The sequence below is a fragment of the Carassius auratus genome, chromosome 47 (genome assembly GCF_003368295.1).
Source record: "Carassius auratus strain Wakin chromosome 47, ASM336829v1, whole genome shotgun sequence".
Taxonomy (NCBI): domain Eukaryota; kingdom Metazoa; phylum Chordata; class Actinopteri; order Cypriniformes; family Cyprinidae; genus Carassius; species Carassius auratus.
Genome location: NC_039289.1, coordinates 4,116,001 through 4,133,745, shown reverse-complemented (window position 1 = coordinate 4,133,745; position 17,745 = coordinate 4,116,001). Strand labels below are relative to the sequence as shown.

Below are 17,745 nucleotides of genomic sequence, written 5' to 3'. Positions count from 1 at the left end.
TTATATATTACTATATTTTCTACTATTTCAAAGGCAAAAAGTGTCCATAGTTGGAGAAATACATTTAATCAAGGCCTGGGAATGATTTTACAGAATAATAAAACAAAAGTACAGCCCTAGCCAAATGAATCAGCACTTTGTTACCCAGACTCCATAACAAAGCTAGAAAGTTTAAAGCAGAGATGCTATGTGGAAACTTATCTGAGACCAGTGGACAAAGATGCATGACCTTATAGAAGTAGCAGCGAGGCTGGACTCCTGAGTAACACATTATAAGAACAGCAGGCGCGCCTTGAAAAATGGTTCAATAACTCGCTACACACAAATGCTTTTAATCTATTATAAGGTGAAATCCATTATTTTGTCCAAACCCATGAGTGCATCCAGCATGCTAGTGCAGCAGATCTACAAATAATACCAAACTAGACCTATCTAGCTCTGTCAATTTTTATAATTTCTATAATTGATAAAATATAATGTTAAATTATAAACAATATAGTAAACTGAAAACAACCTCATAGGTTTATTTTTTGTGTAGAAGCAAAATTTTGTAAGACAAGACTGGTTTTCAGAGAATATATTTTGAATTTTGAAGGTTTTTACTTGGCAACCTTTTTTTATATAAACTTGATTCAGTTTTGTTTAGTTTTATGTTTAAAAGATGGACAACCAAGTTCGTTTTTCTTAACAAACTGGGAAACTGATGTTTTTTTGTTTGTTTCCTTTTAACATAACTCTTATTACATTTTGCATGAATTTATGCTTAAAAAGTTTATTTTTCGTACCACATTGGAACATTTTCTTTCTCTTTTTTTGTTTGTTTGTTTTTTGTTTGTTTGTTTGTTTCTTTCTTTATAACATAAATCTTATTCAATTTAGCTTTGATTAATGTTTAAAACAACGAAAAACAGGTTTATTTTTCTCATCTTACACTGGGAAATTGTTTTTGTTTGCTTGTTTGTTTTTAAGATAAACTACATTCAATTTTGCTTTAAAATAATTAAAAACAAGAAAAAATATTTATTTTTCTTAATGCATTTGGAAATTGGTCGCTTTTTTCTGTGTTTTTACCATAAACTTAATTCAAATTTGTTTTGATTTATGCTTAAAACAAGTAAAAACTAATTCACTTTTCATACCACACTGAAAAATAGTTTATTTGTTTTAGTTTTTTTGCTTGTTTGTTATTGATAATTTGCTTTGATTGATACTTTTTTGCAAATTAATTCATACTGCCCTTAAGGGATTATTATTAAAGTTACTGCAAGTAACATTTACTGATTTAAACAAGGAATTGGATATCCGGACACACAAGAGCTGGAGCAGATCATTTGAAAGTGACAAAATCAGTCTGAATGGCCGTGTTGTGATCGGCAGTGTTAATAACAAGAAGAGACCGACCTCCTAAAACAAACACGAGACAGTAAATGGCTCTGGGTTTCTAAGCATCATGAGGCTGATGTCTCTCCTGGGAACTGTAGATCAAGTTGCCTTTGAGCTGAGCTGTAGTGGACGAATGAACTCACCGGTCTTGTCTTCTTCACCATGGCCCGATCCTTGACAGCCGTCTTCATCATCGCACTCGCTGCTGCCTTCTGCTGCATCACCGCTGCTGGTCTCCACATCCTCACCACCATCTGTTCCCAAACCCACCTCTCCCCACATCTCCTGGAACCAAACATAAATCACATCCATCACAAGATTAATTATATGATACTCTGAATAGAAAAACATGTATATACATTTTTTTTTAGATACAAATGTTTACAGTACATTTAATGAAACCATGAATCAAAAAATAAAATACACTTTCATATATATGTATATATTTATTTATCTTAAAATAGCTGTTAATTACTATATTTGCAATGTTTCTAAATACTAATCGGAAGTTAAAATAAAGCACTAACATTATACTATTCCCTTTTTTTCTTAGCAATGATCTGATAAAGCTGGAGTTATGGCAGCATACCAGCTACAGCAGCTCTGTTCTCAAATTCTCAAGCTTTAATAGTGGAGTTGTACTGAAATGACACCCTCCGAAGTGAGCGGAGATCACCCATCACGTCCAAATAGCCCCATGTGTTCCTACAAAGGCTTCCAGGCAAGACGTCAAGGCTCATAACAGCAGCATTCCTGCACACTAAACATGGATCCACTCAAGCGCACATTCCACTCTCACAGCGAGAGAATATTAAACACGTGCAGTTGTGGGGCATTTAAAGGGGGGGTGAAATGCTATTTCATGCATACTGAGTTTTTTACACTGTTAAAGAGTTGGATTCCCTTGCTAAACATGGACAAAGTTTCAAAAAATAAGTTGTACGTTTGAAGGAGTATTTCTGTTCCAAAAATACTCCTTCCGGTTTGTCACAAGTTTCGGAAAGTTTTTTTTCGAGTATGGCTCTGTGTGACGTTAGATGGAGCGGAATTTCCTTATATGGGTCCTGAGGCACTTCTGCCGGAAGAGCGCGTGCTCCCGTATAGCAGAGCAGAGAGAGCACAACAGGCATTCACTGATCAGAGCGATTCACTGATCAGAGCGAGAGCGTCGCGAAATGTCACAAAAGGAGGGGTGTTTTTGGTTGCCAGGGCAAGACAACCCTGCACAGATTACCAAAGAAAAAACAGCATTAAGGGACCAGTGGACGGAGTTTATTTTTACAGAGCATCAACGGAGTTGTGCAAGTGTTTGTGTTTGTTCCCTGCATTTCGAAGATGCTTGTTTTACAAACAAGGCCCAGTTTGACGACGGATTTGCGTATCGTTTATTTCTTAAGGATGATGCAATCCCAACGAAAAAGGCTCACGATCGTGTGTTGGAACCGCAGGCGGTGAAAAAAACTGCTTCAAATATCTCTGCCTCCTTGTTAGTGCGTCCGCCTCCAATCGGAGACTCGGGTTCGAGCCCCGCTCGGAGCGAGTCGTTGCTGCTGCTCTAGTTCAGTTTCAGCCTCGGGATCTGATTCTGGATCATAAATAAACGGCTGAATCTGACTGTTAGCCATGCTTTATTTTGGATGATGGTTTTTTCCTCAAGGCAATGTCAGAGCCGTTAAATATGTTTTTCAACGGCTCTGGGTAATGTCACAGCTTCCAAACGCTCTCGACGCAAAAGCCTACTGGCGCTCGTGATTCTTTAGCTCCGCCCACACGTCACGCCTCTAGGCGCTCGTGTTTTTCCGGGAAAAATCGGTACAGACTATCTTTCTCTTATGAATATAATAAAACTAAAGACTTTTTGGAGTTATGAAGGATGCAGTACTACTCTATAGGTACTCAAGATTAACAGGAGATTGAGTGAAAACGAGCATTTCACCCCCCCTTTAAGAACTGTATTGAAAAACCGCTCAGGGAATTGCAAAAGTGCGTGATTCAAAACATCTTAAGTTAGTTTCTGGCTCCCCCATTGTTTCTGATCTCATATTCTGTCTCGCATATATATACACACACACACACACAAATAACACAGTGTTTCCCAAAACATTGATTCTATTACTTGTGCTATTTACAAATATATTTCCTCAGGGGGAAGTTCCTCCTCACATAAAGTGTAAATTTAATTATACATTTTTTATATATATATATATATATATATATTAGTGGTGGGCCGTTATCGGCGTTAACGTGCTGCGTTAACGGGAGACTCTTATCCGGCGAAAAAGAAAATATCGCCGTTAATCTATTCTCAAAGTTGGGTTGGGAGCTGGGTCTATACTACACGAACTATGATGACTTTCACCTTGATATTTTAGCGTGGATGTATGCCTAATCGAAGTGCACTGTAGGGGGCAAGAATGAGTCTTTAAACGTGTGTATGCCTACTGTGAAAATACCACATCAAAAGTGACGTGCTAACATGGATGCAGCTGAAGCCGCCGGGTTTGCTGCAGGGATTTATTTTTTTTAAGTCCCTGTGAAACGGAACTGGGAAACGACTTTTCTCCAGTGTTGTGACGTATTTCAGAGAGAAACGGAATAGCAAATGAGGAAAATAGTGGCCGTGGCTTATTTTCCAACTAGCACCTGATTGGATCTAGATAAGTAGGTGTGTTCAATTGCATGAGACATGGTTCATTTCAACTCACCGTCAAACTTTGTGAGGTACCACCGGTGTACACTGACGGGACAGCGTTATCTGTTAATGACAGATATCTCAAAACCCCATTTCGTGTTCTGTCCAATTTTTGAAGCATTCGCGCGTGAAGTGCTTCGAGCACATCCGTGACCACTCTGTTATCCTTCCTTCCTCGAAATGTAAAAAATCGAGCCATCTGGACCGTAACGAGGGAATTTTATAAGTCAATATAGTCATATATAAATATAGTCAATTTTGATTTCATATGGACTTTAAAAGAAGCTTCCCAATGGAAACCTCGACAAGACGCACGCCTGTTTCACACATACTCTGTCTGCAGTGCGTATGCAGTCCTTGTGCATTACGTATGTGGTGCAGCACGGACTCGATGTGCTTTCACACAGAACGCGTTTTCAGTTCGCTACTCGGTATGTAAACGATCGCTGCACTGCTGCAGACGCAATGCTCCTGGAACAGAACTGGAATCCGTTAATTCGTTTACAGCTTTCTCAAGCAGTTTGTGATGCATTTTGGACACAGGAGATGAGCCCCTTTTCTAATGCACCACCTAGCTTGATAAACCCCTTCTCAAAGACTTACTGTTTGTCAATTTTATTTGGGTAACAAATCCTGAATGCCTTTGGCAGAATTCAAATTAGCCATTTTAATCTAGATTAAAGTGAGATTAATCTAGATTAAAAAAATTAATCTATGCCCACCATATATATATATATATATATATATATATATATATATATATATATATATATAAATAACTGTCATTATATAATGCATTCACATACACACACACACACACACACACACACACACAAACATTAACAATAAAAAGTTTTAAACAAAAAATATTTTAATAATTCTTCAAATGTAATATTATTCAAATAATTAATAATTTGTTGAATAGTAATACTAATAATTTTAAAACAAATCTAGACCAATATGGTAATTAAATACTGGTCCCAAAAAAAAGTATATAGAGGAAAATGTTGAAGAATGACAAATATTGCCAGATTTCACTGACTATATTGAAGCACACTCTGAATTAAATTTCCTTGCAATGGCATTCCATTCCTACCAGACGGAGGAACACAATCCAATTAAATTCCACAGTGACTGTGGAAAACGCCCCCCAGGGGACTGTTAATTAACTGCCGTATAATTAAATATGCCATGCATCAGGCAAACACCATGCCAACAACAGACCTGGTTCATTATTCAATTTAGCTGCACATTACATTTTTAATAGTTTTGTTTATGATAAGAAAACATAAAAAATTAAAGAAATAGTCATAAGCCAATATTGTCAGTATTCAACTGACATGGTTTTATTAAAATAACTCATTAATTTTCAATGAAGTTTCTATCTTCATTTTATTTAAAATTTACTACTTATATTTAAAAAATCAAGTAAAAATGCATCTGAAACCTATTTAACTGATATTTCTGAGTGAAATGAGAAAACGAAGAGGTGCAGCGATTGATTTGATTCCTCTGATATTGACTGGATTGTTAAAAGTGGGAATTTTCTCCACATCCTCTACTAAACTCTAAAAGACGTGTCAGCAAACTAAAATGATAAATGACAGGTAAAAAGCGTTTCTGATTGGCTAAAACAAAAACCTGTTTTAGGATTCTATGGAGTGAGAATATTATCTCTGAAAAAAGTTGCTTTTCTGCAGCAGGATTTTCTGAGTCATTTGGGAAACAAATTCCCTAATATCTGGGGCAAGTTTAAGACCCCATTCATGTAAACGGATCGATAGGATGCGTTGGGGGTCTTTGTTGCCAAACCGTGTCTCCTTGACATCAGGCTCATCAATTGGACTGAGATACACCTCTAATGGTCAAGCGAAAGTGATACAGAAGCACGTTTGGCAGGGGGCAGAAAAACAGGGAAATAACATCTGCACAGAATTGCAAAGGAATTACAGCTGCTGCCTCTTAAAGTGAAAATTAAAATCAGAATTTACATACTATTTATTTATAGCTTTTATTTTTATATTTTCAGTGTAATTACATTTTTTAATTTGAGTAATTTTGTTATGTGCTTTTGTCATTTTTATTTCTCTCTTGTTTTTGATTATTTAGATTCGATTATTTTTATTTCAATTTTAGTCAGTTTAGTAATGAAAATAAGAAATGTTGCTTTGGCAACTAACTGAAATTAACTAAACAGACATACTGTATATCAAACATTCAAACACTATTGTAAAGAAATTTAACTAGATTTAAAAAGACTATTGTATTGTTCCAAATTTGTTTGCAATTTCTTTTTATTTGGAATGCAAAAGTAGAAACCCTCTTTAGATTTTACAGAATTATTTTCCGGAATTGTAATCGTTATTTACAGATACTCACGTTTCACATTCATTTAATATCATAATAAATTGGACCTTTTATGCGTTGCTTAATACTTGATATCATTGACTAAAAAATGCCACTGATTTAGTTTTGCAAGCAAATGCAACAGTCTAGGTCAAATATGCACAATGTAGAACTTTAATTTTCAGCTACATGGAGGGGAAGATTTAAATGAATTTCCTTGCAAATTTTATCCTATGACTTCAGAAGTTTCAAAATATAGCACAAAAGTCATGTCGACTACTTTTACGGTGCTTTTGTAGTGTTTTTTGGAATATTTTGGCACTTGACATTTGTTGCTATTTGAAAAAAATATCCCTTCAAAAATCTGTCGGTGAATTATCCATAACAATTACTGAACAACACGGACATGGATGTCTTCAGATTGCATTGAAATATGATGCACAAATCCACTTGCATGTGTTATATGTTTTGTTATTGTTTGTGTGTTGATGTATGTTTGGATTAGATAGCGGGTTATGAAGGCATTCATACTCATTAGCATCTGTGCCTGACAAATCTCGGCTTATAGAGCTGTGCAAGTCCAGCCTGGGGTTTTCTTCATTTGCCATTATTGCAGTGAGGCCTCATAAATTACTTGGCTTCATGTGAAGAGTACATCACACTGTCTGCTCAAAGCTAAGGATGCACAGAAGATTCAGAAAAAAAAGATGACCTTTGATGCAAATTCAACCATGAGATGCATAAATCTTCCCTATAGTGCAAGATGACTCATTCTTGGGATACGGCGTTGAAATATTAATTTCTCAATGAGCTTTGATCAGAGACGGACTGAGACTACGGCTTTGGTTTTTACTTGAAATGTTGTGGTCATCAGATTGAAGATCTCACACACCTCTGAAGACATAAAGTGACACTTAAGATGCCAGGTTGTAATGACATCCTGTCACACTTTCTGTGTTATTCAGTGTCCAACACATGTCCTTGTTTTTCAGGACACTTTATATGGGCTGCATATAAAAGACTCATGAAAAGGATCCGTAATGGCAACAACATGCATGACACTGCAAAACAAACAATGTAATCGGTGTAATCTTCCTGTTAAAATATCTAAAGATCCTTAAAACAAGATTAATTTACTCGAAAGGAAATTATGTCTAAAATATTGAGTCTTGTTTTCATTGAATGAATATATACAAGAGGGTTTTTTCTTACTGCGCTGGCTAACGTCTTCTCTAATCTTGGGGAGTTCAACGCAGGATTCACAAAATGCTTGCTTTTGAAAGATGGATCAGTATCCTGTTTATTTGGACCAGCTGCTCCATTGAATCACAAACTGTAGGATAAATATTAGATAAATATTAGGGCGTTCAAAATACAGAACTATTGAAATAGGCATATCGTTTCTGACATGCGCTGTATGCCGTAGACCAATCACAACAGACTAGGCAATCTGACCAACCAGAGCAGAGCTGGCTCACGGAAATGAGGGGTTTAAAGAGACTGAATCTTTGAACTGCTTCAAATGAATGGTTTGAGAATAGCTGGAAAATGAGTTGATATTAAATGCATATTTTGAGAAGACAAAGTATTTTTTGACCTTGCATGCATGTGATCCTGTTGTAGGAGACTCCCAAAACAATATTAGGAACCGTAAAAATGGCATAATAGGGGCACTTTGACCTAGATAAAAAATATTAGCATTTTAGCTAACTGACTTAGCAAGAATCTCTAGCATGACAAGAGTTAAGCTGAAAAACAAAACAGAAAACAGTTTATGCTTATAGCTACTTGCTATAGCACCCTTTGCGGAAATACATAAAATGAGCTAGCATTGCATTATCAACTAGCATAACATTTACTGGCTAAATTTATAATAACATGCTAGCATAATACTTTTACTGCTATACAGCAAGAATACTATGTTTTAAGTAAATTTTCCAACCAATCCACAAAACCATGCCCAAGCTTCTATTCATTCATCACTTTTCAAGATCTAATCAATAACTGATTTCATCTGCAAGCGTCTCAAGGTTATATGCATTGCCATTAGTTGTACACCAATTACGTATCTTATCTATCAGGTTTTACACAGGATAGGTTAATTAGATACCAATCAGCCATTAAAAACTAACACAGGTCAAGCACAATAGACCTCACCAGGGGCTGGAGACCTAAGGAAATAATGGGAATAGTTCACAAGAAGTTCAAAGTGACCTACTCCTCATCCCCTGACACAAATCTAATGTACTTTCCCAGCTTGCTTGATGTCTAGTGATGCAATTTCTCACAGCAAAGCAATGTGGCCAGGGCTGAGTCGGGTTTGGACATAATGTGGAACCAAAATCTCTGGTTTTAATGGAGCAAAGAGGGCCGACGGAGCTGCCGTCCGTCTCCTCCCAAACGCAGCTGCAGTAGCGACAGACTTTGTCGTCATGCCAAAGAGGTCTTCAACACTCCCGCTGAGGATCCTGGGTCTGATCTCGCTGCAGTGTGATCACAGAGCAAACCTTGGACCTAATGACACCGTCTCACCACTCTTGACTTGTGCATTCAGTTGGAATATTTTTGTTTGGTGGGCAAGCTTGAAACTAGCGCTTCAGGTGGTTCTTAATGTCTTCTTTTTGGCTCAGAAAGCACACATCCATGGATAGTTTTATAAAAATAAACACGCAAGCCATAGCTTTACTTTTTCGTTCTGAATGCCATTTGTCAGATTGTATGATATGAACTTTGGTTAAAGATGAAACAGAGTATTAATGGTCTTTGACTTTAGGTTATAAAATTCATCTTGGCAACCTTAAGTCACGACTGAAAGCATTGACTTATCATTTGGGTTTTGACAGCCTCATTGACAAGCAAAATTAGCACGAAAATACAAACTTGTACATTTGTATTGTGTATTTCACTCCCACCATCTTTGACCTTACCTGAAAATTTGGGACAATCAAGGAATGTCAATTCAACTGATTTGTGTTCAAACGTCCTGATTAGCAGAAATCCCACAATGCATGTTCGCCCTACACGATCAAAGCTGGTTATGTCCAAAATAATCTCATACAAATTCCTCACGGCTGTCACCAATATCTCAGCAAAGTTAAGGTTTAGGTTTAAGGTTTGAGTTTAAGCTTAGAGGGTAAGGGTTAAAAACGTCTAAATGTCGAAGGATGATTGTTCTGATGGGTTTTTTGGACCTACCTGGTTGAAGTGCTCTAGCTTTTCTTTAACGTTGATAAGGATTGGATCCGCACTTCTGACTTTTATCTCTGGGTTGTGCCTCTGGGCTTGCAGTCCATTCCCCACCACATGACCTGTATAACTGCGGTGGAAACACATCAAGAGATTAGTTTCCAGTACAGAAATCAAGCACTCTTTGGACTGATCATAATGATCTCCCAATTCTGAGTTCTGGAGTGCTAAAAATGTAGGGAATGCTCATCGCTCATCTATTAGAAACACGACCAAGGATTGATCGGATGTTCAGATAGCCTTTTCACCCACATAAACAATTCATTATGAAGCCTGCGGTGAAGCCTGAAGACACAGCTGTGCAGCAAATGTAGGTATTGACCCTGCATCCTTTCATTAGAGATTTTAAAGGCCAACTCAGTGCAACCAAGGCAAGCCACACAACATGCTTACCCACTAAACAGTATTCAATGAAAAACAACTCAACTCAACTCAATGCCATGATGGTTGACAGAATGTTGCTATGTGGTTGAGAGGGTGTTGCTAGGTGGTTACTTTCTGATCCAAGTCAACGGTGCCCAATTTTAAAGCCCACACAGTTAAAAGATCCAAAATTCGCATCAAAACTTAGTATGATGTGTATCATATATAGAATGTTGCCATGTGGTTGCTGGGTGGTTACTTTCTGGTCCAAGTCAAGTGAACCCACTTTTAAAGCCCACAATTAAAATGTCCAAAAGGCACTTAAAAACTTTATGAATCATATCTAAAATGTTGCTGGTTGTGGGTGCAAGGGTGTTGCTAGGTGGCAATTTTCTGGTCCAAAATGCAAATATAGACTTAATGTGATACACGCATTGTTTTTGCAATTGCTAGACATTGACATTGGGACAGACGGGCAGACAGACAGTCAGACAGACGGATCAAAGGGGTAACAGTGGAGGCCAGATAGAGCACAGCAGGAGGGCAGAATAATGCAGCTATCAATAAATGAGTGCTTGTGGGAGAACTGCCTCGCTGTTTTCACCACAGCTATCCTAAGTGAATAAACAATGACCCCAGACACCTCATACTGCATTCAAACAGCATCCGAACACACGTCTCGCTTTTCAAGGTGGAAGCACTTTTTTGTAAGGAACCGATGTGAGACAGACACGTTTGCTGGTTTGTGCTTTTTAGCTGTCAGGAGTAAGTGAATTTGGGTGGCAGTTACAGTAGAGATGAAATATGTGAGTATTCACTACATGAGAGGAGTGTGATTATGTGGCTTATTTAAAAGAAGAATGAGCTGTCTATGGATACTGTCATTTTTACTGGCTCATTCTTTCTTCTGTGAGCCAAATGTTCTCCATATGCGCATAATTAAAGAGGAAATAATCTGCTCGATGTGTTTCAATAAACATATAGCCAACCGTAAGATCCTGATCATTACAAAGATAATTTTTTTAGGGAAATTTTCTATAGCATCACTGTTGAAATGGCTGCAAGTCTTATTTATTTCTCTTATTTCCATATTAAAAAAGGTCTCTCTGAGCGTATTGCATTTTTGATGGGACATTAATGGGTGTGTGTTTACAGTGTGTGTGTGTGTTCTCTACTCACTGCTGTGTGTGTGCACTTGGATGGGTTAAATGCAGAGCACCAATTCCAAATATGGGTTACCATACTTGGCAAATGTCACGACTTTCACTTCACTTTCACTTGCAAGTGGCTTCAAATATCAATTGAATAGCTGATTATTATTACTTAAATGTTCTAAATTTTGTTACAGTCAGCATTGAATGAACTACATTAACTGAATTAATTCGATTTTGTTATATATTCCCTTTGTCGGTGTTGGACTTTTGTTGAAGCATTTTCCCTGTTCATGTTATGTCTGTTAGTTCACCTTTTGTTTGAGCCTGGCCTTTGTAGAGTGACGGATGTACAAATCAGATATGTTTTTATTGTTTTATATTTAACAAATAATCAAACAGACCCCTCGCCCAACAATCATACTGGGTGCTGGGACGTCTGTGAATGACAGACCAAAACGCTAGTTACAATGGCAGCCTGGCCCAATGGTATTCACATCACCCCGCCCACTGGAAGTCACTATGAAACAGACACATACTGCCCATAGGAAATTACTTCATTAATTTATAGCCAGACCTTTCTATGTAATGCATTTTTTGAATTGTACTGCATACTGTTTTATGCATGTATTAGTGGCCACACTGGACACCAATCTTCTACGCTGTGACACAGGTCCAGTGGCCGAGATGGTACTGGCTGCAGGCAGTTGGGTTGTACTTGGGTTGGGTGATTGTGTTCTGAACCAAGTAAAGTCCAGGCTCAAGAAACTCAGAAAAGAAAAGATCTGAAAGATAATCAACAACAATGTCTTGGTGAAGTCAGTACTGAATTAACTCAACTAACCAAACTAACGAAATTTAGTGTTGCTAGAGTTTTGTACTGGTTGTGTACTGGACCAAGTGAAAAAACACACTCTAAAGTCTTCATAAGATTGTAGACTTTTTATCACTGATAATTTCTAGTCAGAAAAAAATGTTCAAGGTCAAGACTGGAAATTTCTATCAATACTTCAGTGTGCTTTAGAGCAAAATGAGCTATTGTTAATTCAAATTGCCTCTAATATTAGCATAACCTACCACGTTTCATCTTTACACAGTCTAATCAAATACCCATAAAATCAAGTCTTGTTCTTCCTGAAAAAAATTTCTTACACAAAAGAAAGACCACAACAAACAAGCCACCAAATGAATTACTTTGATTATGACACAGACAAACGGTTTCAAATAAGCTACAGAAGAACATCAGGCTCTTTAAACCGATGTGTTAGCGAGAACATGGGTCTTACATTGCAGTGCGGTGGGCCTGTCACTGCAGTCACCCACATTTCTCACAATAATTAGCAGCTAAATGAATCCAAACCAGAAAAAAGTCAGAGAAAAATATTTACCCAGCTCAAGACCAAAGAGTCTGGAGTTCCCCTTTGACTTAATGCTGCTTATTTTCCACTAAAAACCACACACGCATACCCCTGAGAGGAGTAAAGCTCCAATTAAATTCATCTGCTATATTGGATAAGCTCATTTGTTTGCTCACAAGGTTATGAAACTCAGTGTACAATGAGCTAGCAATATCTGTTCTTCATGAACTGCGCATTCAAGTTTTTTTCTTTCTTTAGAACAGCTTTTCCACAAGTTATTGCCTTTGGCAACAACAGACAGCCTAAACGGATAATATTAATATTTCAACAAGTCCTTTTCTATAGAATACACAACTCTGGAGTATAGCATCGGGGTAAGCTATGCTATCCTGATTTACGTCAGCATGAATTCAGCTGTGTGCCTTCTCATGTGTGTAATAATCGGGGTCTAAGGCCTTCTGGTTGCTAGTTTTCCATCCTATTTATTGTCTGTGGTCTGTGAAGTTAGGAAGGACACATGCTTATGTAGGACAGCTGTAATATATCTAGTCAGCATTGAGCTGCACAGAGCTTTCTGTATATTAAAGCAGCTGTTTGGAATGGAGTGGTTCAATAATAAGTTGTAATACAAGCACTGGATATCCTATATACAGTTACAGTATCCATTACAGGTTTTCATGTCAGCCACTATAAATACTGCAAATATTAGTGTATTATGTAATATTTGTATGCTATATATCGAAACCTATTTAGACATCACTAAGCACATCAATGAAATACTAGATAGATAGTTTGATAGGTTTTGGCCTAAGTGGAGAATCTACTGATAGCACAGGTAAATCACGGAGACGTCTTTTAGACATCTTTCTGCATTTACATCTGCAAGACGTCTATAGAACGTTTCCTATCAGATTTAGATGATGTCTTAAGAAGTTTCTGATCTAGAATGTATGTAAAACTGACATCGTTGAGATGCAGATGCTTTCCAGATGAAGACATCTCAACAAATCCTGTTGAAACAAAGCAGCAATGGCCACAATTACCCAGTTTTCATTGGTCTACTTACATTTTTTTTTTACCATTTTCAGTCACTTCCCTGTTTTGAAGCATGGCTGCTGTTTTAAGATGGTCTTTAGCTGGTTTGAGCTGGTTTAAACTGGTCATGTCCTGGTCCTAAAATGGTCCTAAAAAACTCCTGCTCAGGACTAGCTAAGGACTAGCATATGAACATCTTAAACCAGCTCATGACCAGCTCAAACCATGCTTCAAAACATACCTAACCAGCATATACAGGGTTTTTTTCAATGTCTGAAAATAAATGTTAAGATAGTAGCTGTGTTTTTGAACATGGTAGACAATCTGAGATTAGCAAGGATCCAGATAACATATAGATAACATTGGATATAAACAAGTTTGTTTTTCTGAAACATAGCTACAAGTTTAATGCCAACCAAACAGCTTAACATTAGCTTAATCACGCTGGGAGATCAGCTAAACCACTTTAAACTACCATTGTTTGTAGCATGTTCAGTTTTAAGCTCCTAAAAACCAAATTAAGTGTTATAGTGAGCACAAGGGAGAGTCCTCAGTGAAAACACATAATCTGATAAAGCTGTAATGGAGTCTACGCCCAATCTAAGACCACAGAGGAAAGGAAATCTAAGCATGTAAAATCAGTCATGGACACAACTGAGAAGTGTTTCGTGACGATTTACAAAGTTTCCAATCTGTTCACCGTTTTATGTGGGTTAAAGTTCGACAGTGGCATCAGCAATGGATAAAATGTGAGAGAGAAAAAGAAAGAAACTAAGAACAACCCAAAAGGACTTTGACCACAGACGGCAGTCGCCTAAAATGAAAACAAAAACAAACGGTTTCCACAGTAACCTTACACATCCAGTCGTTTGGAGTCTGGCTGACACCAAGTTATAAGTCATGCTAACATTTCCTTGGTTTACTCCACCATCCTAAAACATCTATTCTTACACTTCACTGTGCAGTGGGAGGCGAACCACAACTTCAGCTAAGCTTCTTCTTAAATCACCTTGTTCGCTCAATTTGAAATGTTACGTAGCTATCCAAATGGACCTAAAAATTTAAAAGAAAAAAAATGCATGTTTTGGACTGAACTCGGTGTGAAAGCGCTGTCATCTTGTGAACACATGTTTTTCTCAGTGTGTTTATTTGACCCAAATGTTTATGATGACCAAGTGGCAGAATATATTTAAATGGCTATTTGGGATTTTTGCCTCAGAAAACATGGTTGAATATGCAAACATGCATTGTCCAAAAGGGGGCAGTGTTAACTTATTTGAAGAGTGTTGTGCTCACAGGGATATATGCTATGCCCAGAATAGCATGCTAATATGCTAATTTCAATATTTCTGCATAGCATACTGTGCACAGAATGCAAATGATCTACATATCTACTTCATCAAAACTTCAAGTGGCTATACATCAGAGCGCACAGCAAGGAATCCAATAATGCACTGCACTTAACTTGACTCCATTTTTCAATGTGATGAATGAAGTGTATTATGAGGTCTCTTTCTTCACTTATTATTTTTAAGACATTTTACACAAAATGGATAAAACTAGCAAACTAATGTTTAGGCCTATTTTCTAAGAACTTAATTACAAGCAATATAGTGAACTACTGTTTGAAAAATGCTTTGTTGATTAATGTGTTCAGCATGTGCTAGTATTATTCAGTAGGCTACATAGAAAACTAATACAAAATGTAGTATACTACCATTTTGAATCTTGACACTGTTCGCATGTTCTGTTTCACATTTCTAAAACAGAAGGCAGTATACACTGCGCGGAAATGAGTTCCAATAGTCTTTGTACCAACAAATGAAGAGTGTGACCATTGATTTCTGTGACTGTTAGCGTAGAGAAAATGGTCTAGCTTGCTAATCTGTTTTTGTTTGTGGAATTTCTGTACCTGAAAATACAAAGCAAGTTTTTATAATGTCAAACGGAGTTACTTTGTCTGAAAGACAAAGATTACAGGTCACCTATGTGGCCCAAATGTGGCTTTATCTAAATGTAATGTTTACATTTTGTATTGGACCTATCTGCAACCAACTGATGACATTTAGGGAACCAGTAAACATTTATCTTTCAGACAAAGCAGGTTTGACATGATAAAAACTGGTCTTGTCTTAATACAGAGATTTCAGAAACCAAAACAAACGATTAGCAAGCTAGTCAGTTTGCTCCATGGTAACAATGGCCTGTTTCCAGGGCTACTCAGTGTTTGTGCCACTGGGGGCCCCAAGTATGAATGGTGCCAGCCCTGTGTTACTGCCGTAGTGTGGACGGAGATGTGGCAATTTGTCCAAAGGGTGGATGGGGAGTGGGATCTCTAACCTCTGAGCCAAAGCTGAGGAGCAAATGAGGCCAGAATAGGGATATATCTGGAAATACAAACCTTTGTCCATTCAAGCACCGTGATCATGGTCATTTTGTGATGCAAAAGTCAAAAGAGAATAAATGAACATATGCTGATAGCAGAACCGCCTATATGCAAACATTTATTTCGAGTGTATGTTTTTCAGGGAATCCCATTTGTGTCACAATAGAGCTCCAGAACCTTCTGAATGAAGCTTCTGTCCGGAAGAGGACTGGAGAAAAGCCACGCTAATCCATGGCAACCATCACTCCTCCTGGCCATCTTATGAACCCCTTGACCTCACAGAGTAAATAGAGACCTTTCTGGAGAGATATCGGATCTGAATGCCTTCAATTACAATCAATTTGTGTGGGAAAACAGAAACATTCTCATGTTTGTGAAGAACAAGTCTTCAGCCGGGCTGAAAATATAAAGAGCCACTCAGATATATACATATTCATGAAATTATCAGATTTTATTTATTGATTGGTTTAGCCATATGGAATTTAATAAGTTTAAATATGTGAATGTGTTTAATATTTATCTATATTATAATAAATGACTAATTTACAAGCTAAAACTGTTTTGTCAAATCATTTAGCATTGTGTGCACTTTTATTTGGTATTTGGAAAAAAAATGAGTGCCATGTCATAGACCCATATTAATCCATGCATAAATACACAAATTTGAGTGTTCAAGCCCTCCTCTGGCAGGACGAGCTTACCTCTCCACCACATCTTCTCCACTCCAGCAGGTGTTTTCATCCATCACCACCTCGCCCTCGCACAGCATCACCGGCAGCGTGGAGAAGAATGATTTGTACCGCTGGATGTAGCCCATGAACTCCCTGCAGGAAGTTCAGGTTTTCAGGAAGTTATCAGAAACCATCAAACCAACCAGGCCTAATTATACAGTACAACCAGTTCTGCCATATTCATAACACTACTCTAATCAAACATGCCTAAACACTGATGGAGACCAGTGGCAGATTGGCCTTCTGTACTTGTTTGTGACTATTTATGATTATTAATGCTGCTAGTGTTCTTCCTCACTCACACACGTTTATTTGATGTGGGATTAAATCTTAAGAATATTCCTAGGCTGACAGCCAATGTCATAAATAAATAAATAAGTATTGGTAACCTGGTAGCTGAATTGCTACTGCTTTAAAATGTTAGTCTTCGCTAATACACGCTTACTTTGAAATCTTTTTCAGGCTTCTGGGTTTGTCGTTTTTGGATGATTTCAGAGGCAGAGACCTGAGGCAGAGACAGGTGAAAAATTGGGAGGAAGGAAAACAGAAGAAAGAAAGGCAAAAAGCAGGAACGTTACTACATGTGATCTGAAACATCTGATTCGTTAGGATTTGAATATCTTGAAGGGTCAAGATATGGTCAGCAAATATATATGCAGTGGATACATGGCATTTTCTCACCTTCTTTTTAGTGTGATGTGCTCATGTTGGTTGCCTGTGTCAGGTAGTGTTGTAGGACTGGAGGATGTGACTGAGGTTTGGAGGTCGATGGTTGGGTGTAGTGAAGGACTCAAAGTTCTCGAGGTGGGACTGACTGGAGTGGAGGAAACGGGTTCAGTCAAGGAACCACAAACTTTACCCACCTGAAAGATTGAGATGAGGAATTATTATGGGTTTGAAAACATATGTAAGAGAAAAAAAAATCATGGTGAATGACAATTTAGGCCAGTTTGAACTGACTCACACCAATTCAAAGAGATTACTCCATCTAGTGGCCACTAATAAGTGGCATAATGTAACTCTAGTAATATTTACAATATAATTGATTTTATAT

At 37.5% G+C, this 17,745-nt stretch overlaps 1 protein-coding gene across 1 annotated transcript in view; it reads right to left on the bottom strand.

The window, feature by feature from the left end:
• The window catches only part of gpc5b (glypican 5b), a 42,247-nt gene that overhangs the window by 16,606 nt on the left and 7,896 nt on the right, over positions 1-17,745 (bottom strand). The window contains exons 4-8 of the mRNA XM_026235773.1: positions 17,373-17,554; positions 17,137-17,196; positions 16,662-16,784; positions 9,617-9,737; positions 1,527-1,668 (exon numbers count right to left, since the gene is read on the bottom strand). Coding sequence (XP_026091558.1) covers positions 1,527-1,668; positions 9,617-9,737; positions 16,662-16,784; positions 17,137-17,196; positions 17,373-17,554 — 628 coding nt within the window. The remainder of the gene's footprint in view (positions 1-1,526; positions 1,669-9,616; positions 9,738-16,661; positions 16,785-17,136; positions 17,197-17,372; positions 17,555-17,745) is intronic.